Source organism: Culex quinquefasciatus, chromosome 2 (genome assembly GCF_015732765.1).
Source record: "Culex quinquefasciatus strain JHB chromosome 2, VPISU_Cqui_1.0_pri_paternal, whole genome shotgun sequence".
Classification (NCBI taxonomy): domain Eukaryota; kingdom Metazoa; phylum Arthropoda; class Insecta; order Diptera; family Culicidae; genus Culex; species Culex quinquefasciatus.
This window is the reverse complement of record NC_051862.1, coordinates 177,587,749-177,599,754: the sequence shown is the minus strand read 5'-3', so window position 1 is coordinate 177,599,754 and position 12,006 is coordinate 177,587,749. Positions and strand designations below refer to the sequence as shown.

At 39.6% G+C, this 12,006-nt stretch overlaps 1 protein-coding gene across 1 annotated transcript; it reads left to right on the top strand.

The window, feature by feature from the left end:
* Positions 1 to 9,872: 9,872 nt before the first annotated feature.
* Positions 9,873 to 11,640, top strand: LOC6033181 (cytochrome P450 4C1). The gene is made up of 4 exons (XM_001843611.2): positions 9,873 to 10,106; positions 10,166 to 10,619; positions 10,675 to 11,237; positions 11,296 to 11,640. The coding sequence occupies exons 1-4, from the start codon at positions 9,947 to 9,949 to the stop codon at positions 11,634 to 11,636; spliced, it is 1,518 nt and encodes a 505-aa protein (XP_001843663.2). The 5' UTR covers positions 9,873 to 9,946; the 3' UTR covers positions 11,637 to 11,640.
* The last annotated feature ends 366 nt before the right edge of the window (positions 11,641 to 12,006 follow it).

Sequence of the window (12,006 nt, the reverse complement as noted above, 5' to 3'; positions counted from 1 at the left end):
TCAATTTCTGCAAAATTTTAGGATCATCTAGACATTATAACAAATCACTGGAAACAAGAATCGTCCCGATTGGTTGAGTAATGCCCGAGAACCAGCGAGTTGAAGTTACCGTTCCACCTTTTTTGAGAGGCTTGGGCGTCCGTGTAAGTTGGACATGCGTTGGGCGTTCCAGTGTTAATAAGAAGTTGCAAAAATGTTATGGAGCATTAACTTTTTAGACATTTATAAATATCTAAAATATCATTCATCATAATTACAGAAATGGTATTTTGAAAAGATTGCAAAATTGTAAAGAATTAATGTTGTTTTTTTATTGTTCAATTTTGATAAATAGTAGGATAACAAGTGGAGGATCCTATGGACAAAAAATCAGGTAAATATAGTTTAAAGATATATTTTTTTTATTCTGTAAAAGAAAATCGAACAACTACTGTAATTGGAACGAATAGGAACAGTAGATCTTAGATCATTGAAAAGCTTGAAATTTGGAAATATAGAGACAAAGTCAGAACATGTGCAATCGATAGTAAATTGATAGAAATACAGATTTTGATTTAAAATACTTCCTTTGACGAAACTTGCGCTCCTTTTCGGAACATTCCCATGACCAAGCCGAAAACGAACGTTAACATCATAACCAGCCTCTCGTCTGCCGTACCCAAATCGTGTCATCACAGCTCAATTTTCCACGACTGCTTTCGGTACATCGTCATCTCTGCCGGCTGCTGCTGACGTCATTCCAAATTTCCACCGGGTCGATTTTCCCCAGCTCTTTCATGAAGGTGGCCGTCGACGTTCTGATTTGAAATTCTGTGAATGAATCTGAATCTTTAAAAGGCAAACAACAGTCATGGCGTATCTTCTTTTTCTACTTCAAAAACCAGCAGCTGCGGTAAGGTTTGCTACTTCTGGTCGACCACAAAAAAGAGCCACTACGGCATAGTCGTGAGCCCGAATTTAGGGATCTTGTCTTTGTGACGGTTGGTGCTTCCCAGCCAGGAGCTTTCGAGAGGGTGCTTTTTCCTGTGCCGTACACACACGGAAAGGTATGTTGCTCCCTGCATCCATTATTCATGGCGCACACATGGCGAAATAATCCGATTCAACATGACCGACCGGATGGAGGTGTGTGAGTGTGTGTGAGCGTGAGTGGGAGGGTTTAGGAATTTGAAAAGTTTTTCATCCTCTCAACGTTATTGGCATATGTTTGCTGAAAGTGGAATTTTCAACCAAAACCAATATAAATTAAATAAACATTTGCACAAAGTAGTCAGTTATGGCGGATAAAGCAAACCGAACCGGAAAATAAAACTAGGGCTGAGGAGTCGGATATCAGTTTCAGCGATTCCGACTCTGACTGCGACTTCTGGAGAATTAGCGACTCCGAAACCAATTCTAAAAAAAAAAAACTGACTCCTCCGACTCCAGCAATAATGCCATAACATTTTTTTCTAAATTAGCTGACTTTGACTCTGGCATAAAACATATCGAATCCATCGGAATCCAAAAACAAAATACAGATGGTACTGTCAGCTTGGACCAATCGTTTAAGTTCTTTTCAAAAGTTTGTTGCTCTTAAAAGCTTTTGAAAACGATGTACTGTCATCGGGATACATGAGATTGATTGGGACAGCTGTTTTAGCCAGGTTCTTGTATTATATTTTGATATTTTTGATTGATTTAGGTTAGAACAGATACAGATTAGGGTGGTCCAAATCCGGGCTTACTTGGGGCTACCTCCTGGCTTATCACTAGGCTAAATTCCAAATTGGAGCTCATTCTGACCACGGGAGTTCCCCCATCCCCCCTCCTCTAATCACTTGAAGTTTGTATGGGAAAATCGTCAAAATGTATGGAGAATAGCAACTGTTTCAATTTTTTACCAGTGGAAGGCGCAATAACATAACAAAGTTATAAGCCTCCAAAAATGACAAAGTCCCGATTCATCCCAGATGATGGTAAATATTTTACAGTTGAGCGGATCATCTTAGCGTACCGTACACAACGATGCCAGATTATTTTATGGGAGATCTGTATTTTCTTAAAAAATTAATCTGTATTTTATCTGTATCATGTCGAATTCGAAGCCATACAAGACATTTATAAAATTTTAACAGCAGATTTAATCTTTTTAATCATATTAAGGCATAATTCAAAAACTAAATTGCTGATTTTTTTAATTATAATCAATTTAAAAAAATCTGTATCTACAGATTTTTGTGATTTTTGGGATCGAAAAATCTGTAAAATACAAAATTATCTGTATATCTGGCATGGCTGATTGTACAACATATTTGAGAAATTAACACTCAAAGACACAATTATTTAATTTAAAAATATATCTTTTCCATAAGATAAACCTTCCAATTTGTCCTTGTCGTGCTATCTTATTGCACGTGCTTTCAGGGCCAAATTGAGTTAAGAAAGCCATTTTGTGCGGCTCTCAAAGCCTCACCTTTTGACCTTCACAGATCCCCAAAATTAGATTTCAATCCTGAGATATTCAATTGAAACCGAAAAATCTCCATGCATTGTTGTCACTCTTCATATGAAAGAAGTTTCAATCATGTCGTGCTATCTTGACACACCCTGAAATTTGCTATAAGTACGAAAACTGGCCAGAAGGATTTCAGGTCAGAACGCGTTTGACACACGTGCATGCATGACTACTGTAAACATTGTTATCATAACTCGGGACTCCAGCAACCAAATTCAAACATAGATCGGGACAATGTTCAGACCGGTCAGCCAAACAAAACGTGTTTGTTATTGGTTACATTGCGTTCTCTTGTTTTTGTTTATTCAAGGTCAAACATTATATCGCGTTTTTCTCGAAACGTCAAAAAGCGACGGGCGACAAGTTACACGGAAAAAAGTCAATTCTCGAAATCGTGAATTGTGTTCATGAATTTGAGAATATATATATAATTTGAGTTTATAGTCCAAATGCACCATACTCATGAATAAACTTCTCCGTGGTTCTCAAATTCATGAACACAATTCTCGTTTACGGGAATTGATATTTTTTCTGTGTAGCACGACAGCGTCGAATTGCTATTACTTTCATAAAGTGCATTTTACCTAAATAAATTGCACAGTATATTTCGATTTTAAAGATTTTACAGAAAGATAGGAAATTCTTGTTGACCGAGCCACGTAGCCCAGTGGTAACGCTTCCGCCTTGTAAGCAGTAGATCGGGGTTCAAATCCCGGCTCGGACCAACACAACTGGTGATCTTTTCCCTTCTGGATTCGATTGCTTAGTAAAGGGATGGTAGTGTATCGTCACAAACTGGACCTTATCAAGACACATTAGGAAGACAACCTATGGAATGTTAACATTAACCTTAACATGTTAACATTAAGTTGATTAATACAAACTGTCACTGAATCCGCTTTGTAAATGCTGGCTCCGATACTCTTCACGGGTGTTACCCTCAGGAACAGGGAAAGATTTACTTTTTATAGGACATTTTTAATTTATATAAAAAATTAAAGTAATTTAATTCAATTTGATTGCCTTGATTTGTAGGGAAAGACGATAATTTGAAATAAAGTATGCATTGGAATATTGTTGTATTAACAAATAATGGTTCTACTTACAGAAAAAAAAACAACTAAAACATTTTTTCTTTGGCTTTTGCTAAACCTTTATTCATTTGGATTGGAATATTAAATTATTTAGGTCTATAAGATTCTTTTAGTTTATTTTATTGTTTTATTTTATATATTCAAAAGTTTGCTATTTTTTTCTAACCTGAATAAATATCGCGAGATTTACCTGTTGAAAATTCGGTTGAGTCGATCTTTCTTGTATGTGTGGTGTTTTCGTAACTTTTTCTGCGGTAACACATTAATTATTTCTCCCCAGATGCTTTGAATCGGCTACATTGTTTCTTTTAAGGTTAGCTTGATGTAATACGTCGCATGCATTTCAACGTGTACCCTTTCATATTATAGCCAAAGATTACATCTTGTGGAAAGTTACCAACTGATGACTTTGATAGTCATAACAATTTCTTTGTCATAAAGTTCAAAGGACGATTCACGTTTTCCTCCTTGCTTTCCGGAAACACTTTAAAAGTATTTACAGCAGCACAAAACTATTTCTAGAGTTTCTTTGCAACTGGTCAAGCCTTCTTACGTGTGTTAGCGAATTTTATCCGACTTGGAAAACCGTCAGCGCGCCTCTAAATCAAGTGCTAAACCACGGTGGGAAAACCTCGCCCATAAGTCATGATTACATCCAAAGCTCGGTACGAGAAGGGGGATTATTTTTAGCCTCGCAGGGTCCAAATTTAGATTGCGCCTTCTTTTTATGATCAATCTAAGTAGAGCTTTGCCTTGGCCGTCCAGTTTCAAGACCTACACGAGAGTCTTGGTGGGGAGGTAGGAGAAATCGAGAACATTAAACCGGCACAACCTTTGACCAAGTAGGATGGTGGGGGCCTCGCCGGTTGGTACGTGAGCCAGGACACGGTCGTCGGTCTTTTCTGGTCCGGTTTTATTACGAGGAATGAGAAAATAGCTCATCATCACGCGACCGGGCCAAATATAAAAACCGGGGGTTATTTTTGGAATCATGAGCCGGCAATTATTGAGGTGGATTTTTGTTTTACGAAGAGTAGCGTGGCATATATTTTTTATTTGCAAAGTAAAGTTTCCCCATTATTATGAAATTACCGATTTGAGCAACGGATACCCTCAAGTACTTAAGTAGAACATATACCGAAAGATGAGCTACCTGTCGGATTTCAGCACTTTGGATCACTGATGCACAGTAATGGAAAAAAAGCAATATAGTACAGTCCTACGGACACTGCAGTGTTATGACATGGATCTGTGGAAAGGTGTCGTGCTGAGAGCGACTCGACGTCGGTTTCATTTGAACTACGCAGTAGGTTTCACGGAATTGCGATGCAAAAGTGCCTTTGCAGAGGAAGTGTTGCCAGGTTTGAGATTTGTACGGACATGAAGAATGTTTGTAGTTGATTGTTTTTCCAGTTTGTCCAGTTTGTGTTGATACCTTCCCTTTACTAAGCAGTCGAATCCAGAAGGGAAAAGATCGCCAGTTGTGTTGGTCCAAGCTTACAAGGCGGAAGAATTACTACTAGGCTATACATGGCTTTGTCTAGTTACATAAGCTACATTAATTTTAGCAGTTTTGAACATGTTAGAATTGCTGATTTAAAAAATTGACTCAGAAACAAAACTGTAAAAATGTCTTTATGAAGGGAATATTTCGTTATTGTCTTCAACCAGCTAAACTGGCACCACTGCCACACCTTAAACTACAGAAGCGCCATACATTTTCCACGAATCAACACAATGCGGACACGCTCTTGTTTGCGTTACTCGGAAAAGGAGCGTTTTGTGTCTAAAAATAGAACTTCCTCATTTTCCTCCGCCCAACACATCCCCCTTCACACACATACACCCACACTGGCTCTGTAAGCTTTATTACCGGTGGCTGCCGCTAGCTTTTCACACTTTTCACCTTTTCCCCTGCCAATGGCATTGTCTAATGTTTTGCGCGTGGGTGGTTGAGTATGTGTGTGAGCGAGTTCCTGGGAGCGTGATGTCGACGATTAATTTATGCTTTCACACCGTTATCATTACCAACCCCCTCCACCCTGATGTCATTAACGGGGCCTCCCCAACAATGATGTGACATTTGTGCTGTGCGCGTGTGTGGGTGGACAGTAAAGGACACTTTGGTTCGCAAGGAAAAGTCATCCGAAGAGCCCGAGAAATCCGAGAATCACTGATGAGCTTTTGCCGTCCTTAATCACACCTGGTGTGTGTGTGTGTGTGTTATATGCGGGAAATGCCTCCAGCATGGTAAGAAAAACAGGGTGGAAGCGTAGTGGTATTTCACGAAGAAACTTCTGGATGAGACAGGTGTGAATTTCGGACCAATGATTGAGCATGGATCATTTAGCAATGGTCCTGTGGAAGACAGACCGTGTCTGGCGATGTAGTTGGATAATTGCGTACATTAGATGTTGAAAATCAACACAAGAAACTAGATGAATTTTTCAGGTATTTTTTCACTCGACCCTCTTCGATTTCAATGAAACTTTTTAGATATGTTATCCTAGGCATATATAAGTAATTTTTGTATATACCGTAAACCGGGGTGAAATAGATAGGTTTCTATTTATTTTTGGAATATTTTTCAACTGTTAAGGTTTTTCTCAAGATTATTATTTTTAAAACATGTACTAGGGTAGGCCACACAAGTTCCATTCTATATCTTTGAAAACAAGTTTTTTCGATAGTGCTTTAAAAAATAGTTGAAAATTCTTATTTTGAATTTTGGGGTGACTTTGATAGTCATAGTTATTCTTGTTGAAATTAGATTTAAGATGTTCAAATTATATTTCTACGTCAAATATACCATCGCTAAGGTTGGTTATAAAGTTTTTAAGGAAAAAATCAAGGTATATATTTAGTTAACTAAATTTATAAGCTTTTTAACAAAATAAATATAAATTTTAAGTAAAATTGTTTATCTTTATAAAATTATCGATTCATATTGCATGTAATATTTATTTACAAACTTATTTTACCATCTCCTATAAAGGAAAATTGTACAAAGAATCCGAAAATGCATTCCGTTCTCCGATTCGAAATCATGTTCATTTCGAAAATTATGACACTTTGAAAATATTAGAATAAGGCTATTCATCAACATTTTTTTAACTTCTTTCAGAAATTTTATGAAATCTTCTTTTAGAAGTACTTTGAACACTTCTCTACCATAGTCAGTATGATACCATGGCATTCCATACGTATTTAATTTGTACTTTTTATTTTGCGGAAAAATCTCAAACCTATCAAAGGCTATCAAAGTCACCCCGATTTACGGTATACAAAATCAGTTGCACTCGAGAATGGGATTTGAGAATGGCGTAAGATATTTAAATAATTTTGTATGTCGTAAAATAAAAATGTGTGTATCTTGTGTTCAAAGGCAATTTTTTTAGGAAATTTGACGAGGTTTCTGATAAAAATACACTGAAAAAAAAAAACTCGCAGCTTCCATAAGATTTTTTTGATTTTAGAGTAAAATTTAAAGGTGATGTCACATTATTTTTTCTTTATTTTTTTTTGTAAAAACAGCCTAAGATGTTGCAAAAAGCCTTGCGAAAAATGTAAGATAATATATCTCTTCTAAAAAGGTACAAAAACCATTTATTAAAATTGTTTATTAAGTGTCCTAATTTCAACCTTCCAAAATTCATCTTTTTCTGTGTAGTTAATCGCTCAAAATGCTCCATAAATGCATTTTTTCCACAATATCATCCCATCAATTTGACTTCCATTGAAACAATTGCCTCTCACCCAGTCGGCCTGGGTTCGATCCCAGACAGTCCCGGTGGCATTTTTCGAGACGAGATTTGTCTGATCACGCCTTTCGTCGGACGGGAAGTAAATGTTGGCCCCGGACTAACCTAAAAATAAAGGCTAGGTCGTTAGCTCAGTCCAGGTGTAGGAGTCGTCTCCCTGGGTCCTGCCTCGGTGGAGTCGCTGGTAGGCAGTTGGACTAATAATCCAAAGGTCGTCAGTTCGAATCCCGGGGTGGATGGAAGCTATGGTGTAAAAAGAGGTTTGCAATTGCCTCAACAATCAAGCCTTCGGACACCTAGTTTCGAGTAGGAATCTCGCAATCGAGGACGCCAAGGCAATGCTGTAGAGCGAATAATTTGATTTGATTTTTTGAAACAAATTGAATGCCAACGGTCATTTCCACTGTTCAAAGGATACAAATGTCAGAACATTCACACTTCATTGATCCTCGCGGGCTTGAACTTCGAATCTGACATTTCAAAAGGGCATAATTGAGAAATATTTGGAGATTCTATTTAATCTTAACTTAACCTAGTAAAACTTTTTTTTTCATTGTATCAGCTCATTACATGTTCAAAATATTATTTTTTTCGAAATCATCACAAAACTCATTTAAATTGTTTGTACCTGCGATTTTTGTTCCGTTTAATCACGTGCCACATCGGAACGGGGTGTAACGGGTTATGTTGCCGGAGTGCGGAACAGCCACCATCGCCGGGTGAACCCCGTTGACCTTTTCAGGACTCTGACCAATGTGGAATAATGGCTTTTTGATTCTCGGTAACGAGCCTGTAGCGCGCGGCCATCATTACTTTATCGCACTCGGAATGGCTGGGGGCAGTGAGCACACAATTAATTTCCATGCCTCACTCCCAATGACGTCCACCCACGCGTTTTTTTGGGGGGTTCGGCACAGGTTATGATTGATCGCCGATATGACGCCTGTTGATTTTATTCGGTTAACTTTTTTTGTGATGCTGAGAGGAGTTGAATGCCAAAGGTTATTTTTTATGTTTATGTAATTGGAGTAATTATTATTACTTGTTATCATCAACATTTTTGTCAAGTTAACATTAATATACATTATTCATGGTTCCCAGATTTAAAAAAACTACGTTATACGTAAAATTATATGTAATATTACACACAGAAATATGTAGCCCATCAGTACGGAAGTTCCACTTGGCTGAAATGAAAGATAGCACTATATTTCGTATGATGAGTGCACATGACAACTTTGCAATAAGTTTTAAGATTTTTGTTGAATATCTCAAGAATGAAGTCGTATTTAGGGGATATGTGAAGGTTAAAAGGTAACATATTAAATACTATACCAAATGGCATTCTTAACTCGATTCGGCAAAAAAAAAAAATGCTCGAGCGGCAAGATAGCACGATCACGACGATGCAACACACAACTGGAATATAAGATAGAAGAGCAGACCTGGTCGTTTATCATAACTGAGTCAGTGGCAAGGATTGACCTTTCGTCACGTGATACGAAAAGGATAATCTGTGAGTACAAATGTCTCCCTTACCATACCAGATAAATACCAACATTTTTTCACCTCAAATTATTATGTCATGAAGTTAATAACCTTTTATTGTTAGTTATTGACTTATTGTGAGCTTTGTTAATTTTTAATATAATTTTGTACTGATAATTGCATGAGTCATTTTAAGAACATTATTTTTTACGCTTGAGTTGATTCAACTTGTACAGCAATGGATTTTATTCAAATTATTCGGTCTACAACATTGCTTGGCGTTCTCGATTATGAGATTCCTACTCGAAACTAGGTGTCCGAAGGCTTGATTGTTGAGGCAATTGCAAACCTCTTTTTACACCATAGCTTCCATCCACCCCGGGATTTGAACTGACGACCTTTGGATTGTGAGTCCAACTGCCTACCACCGACTCCACCGAGACAGGACCCAGGGAGACGACTCCTGCACCTGGACTGAGCTATCGACCTAACCTCTAGGTTAGACCGGGGCCAACATTTACTTCCCTGTCCGACGGAAGGCGTGATCAGACAAATCTCGTCTCATTTTTTTATAAATACTTGTTCCATTAAAGGTGATTCATTTAATAACAATTTATCGCAAAGGGGCTAGTTTATGGATGGCCCCAAATGTTACTCAAAAATACTTGCTAACTTGAAGATCTGACCAAGTGCCTTATTTCACGGTCCCGCCCACTTCAAATTTCAAGCAGCACTTGAAAAAGCAGTTATAAAGTTTTACCACCTGGAAACACTTGTAGTTCAGTTGACTATGTTATGTCTGGAACGGCTGGCCCTAATTCAATTATTGTATTCCAATGACGAATAGGTTCAAATATCAATCTCTTAATGAGCAATATCTCCGGTCCCAAAATACTCTTTGTTTACATTTACAACGGCAGCTCAATGTCCAGCCCGCACGAGTTCCAGCTTATCGCTTGGAACCACGCAGAGAGTTGAGCCCTAATCCGACCAAAAGCGTTTGATAACAAACTGGCACTTGTCGCGAGCATTACTCGAATATTTTACCAGACCAGCTTCAGTCTGCTGCGGGCCGGCACACCTGAAAATTCGCGACTTCAAACGAGATGCTGATTGAGATCGTACTGGTGGGAGCGCTGCTCTATTTGGCGGTGCGCTTCTTCATCACCCGGAAGGAGCTGAAGCGCGTGGCCGCGTACTTTGGCGGTCCAAAGCCCCATCCGGTGCTGGGGAATGTGTTGGAGTTTGCCAATAAGGATTTGCCGGGTAAGGTTTCGGTTGATGGTTGTTCAGTGCCAGAGGTCAACGCAGGTTCTTCGTTGCAGATATCTTTGCAACCATGGTAGGGTTCCACAAATTGTACGGACAGGATCTTGTGACCTGGAGCTTATTAAACCTAAACCAGATCAGCGTAACTAGCGCGGTAAACGTGGAGAAGATACTGATGGCCAAGAAGACGCAAAAGTCCTTCTTGTACTCGTTTGTGGAGCCTTGGTTGGGCCAGGGTCTACTCATCTCCAGCGGGGAGAAGTGGTTCCAGCGGCGGAAGATAATCACACCGACGTTCCATTTCAAGATTCTGGAACAGTTTGCGGCGGTTTTCAACAAGGAGACGGACATTATGGTTCAAAATCTGAGGAAACACGTGAACGGGAAGGAGTTTGATATGTACGAGTACGTGACTTTGATGGCGTTGGATAGCATCTGTGAAACTTCGATGGGAACCTGCGTCAACGCGCAGAATAATCCCCTGAACCGATACGTGCAGAATGTGAAGCGGTAACAACTCAGCACTTTTTTTGCGAGCTGATAACGACAAAATTTCCAATTTTAGCATGTCGATATTGGTCATACTACGTACGGTTAGTCCCCTTGCAGGATTCCCACTTCTGTACAACATTCTGCATCCTGCCGCCTGGGAACAACGCGGGATCCTCAAGGAGTTGCATCACTTCACGGACTCCATCATTAAATCTCGTCGGAAGCAGTTATCCCAAGAAAAGCATGAACAGGTCGATTTCAACATGAACGAAGAAAATCTATACTCGAAGCGTCGAATGACGTTCCTGGACCTGTTGCTGAATGTAACCGTCGAGGGTAAACCGTTGTCCGATCTGGACATTCGGGAGGAGGTCGATACGTTCATGTTCGAGGGTCACGATACCACCACCAGTGGAATCTCGTTTACAATCTTTCAGCTGGCAAATCATCCAGATGTGCAGGAACGAGTGTACGACGAAATTGTGTCAATCTTGGGCAAAGATTCGACAAATAAAGAATTGACTTTCCAGATGCTTCAGGATTTCCGCTACTTGGAATCGGTGATCAAAGAGGCAATGAGACTGTTTCCACCGGTTCCGTTCATTGGTCGCAAGCTTGTAGATGATATCGAAATGAGTAAGTATCAATCTATCCAAACCACTCCTGAATCCAACCCTTTAACTCTAATCAACAGATGGAACAACCATTAAGGCCGGCCAGGACTTCCTGGTGCCCATCTACGCGATCCATCGCAATCCCGAGGTTTACCCCGACCCGGAGCGGTTCGATCCGGAACGCTTCTCGGACACAGCCGAGTCCCGACGGGGTCCGTACGATTACATTCCGTTCAGCGCTGGTTCACGAAACTGCATTGGCCAGCGGTACGCCATGATGGAGATGAAAACCACGCTGATAAAGCTAATTCACAACTACAAGATTCTTCCCGGAGAATCGCTCCGGGAGTTGCGGGTCAAAACGGATCTGGTTCTACGACCGGATCGGGGAATTCCGGTGAAGATTGTGGCGCGAAATTAATAAACCTGTTTACTGACATTTTACAAATTTCCACTTCAAAAGAAAATATCCACGCAAACCAACGAGAGCAAAAAAAAAATTAAGCGGTATGGCATTTCAAATGATAATGGAATGTCAAGCGGTGGAACATTCTCCAATTGACAAGGGAAAGGTTAAATTGCAGACGCGAGACCGCTTTATCACGTGCATTCCCTGAAAACGCCGCGGCGGACAAAAGTCAAAGTTCGTTTGAGCGTATCGGCCGAGGGGATGGGTGGATTTTTTTCCTGGTGGGAAAATTTCGAATATCGTTCGTGGAAGGGTAAAAGTATTTTGAATAACCGAAACGGCTGGATCTACCTGGGATTTTATTTGTGGTGGTCTATGTCAA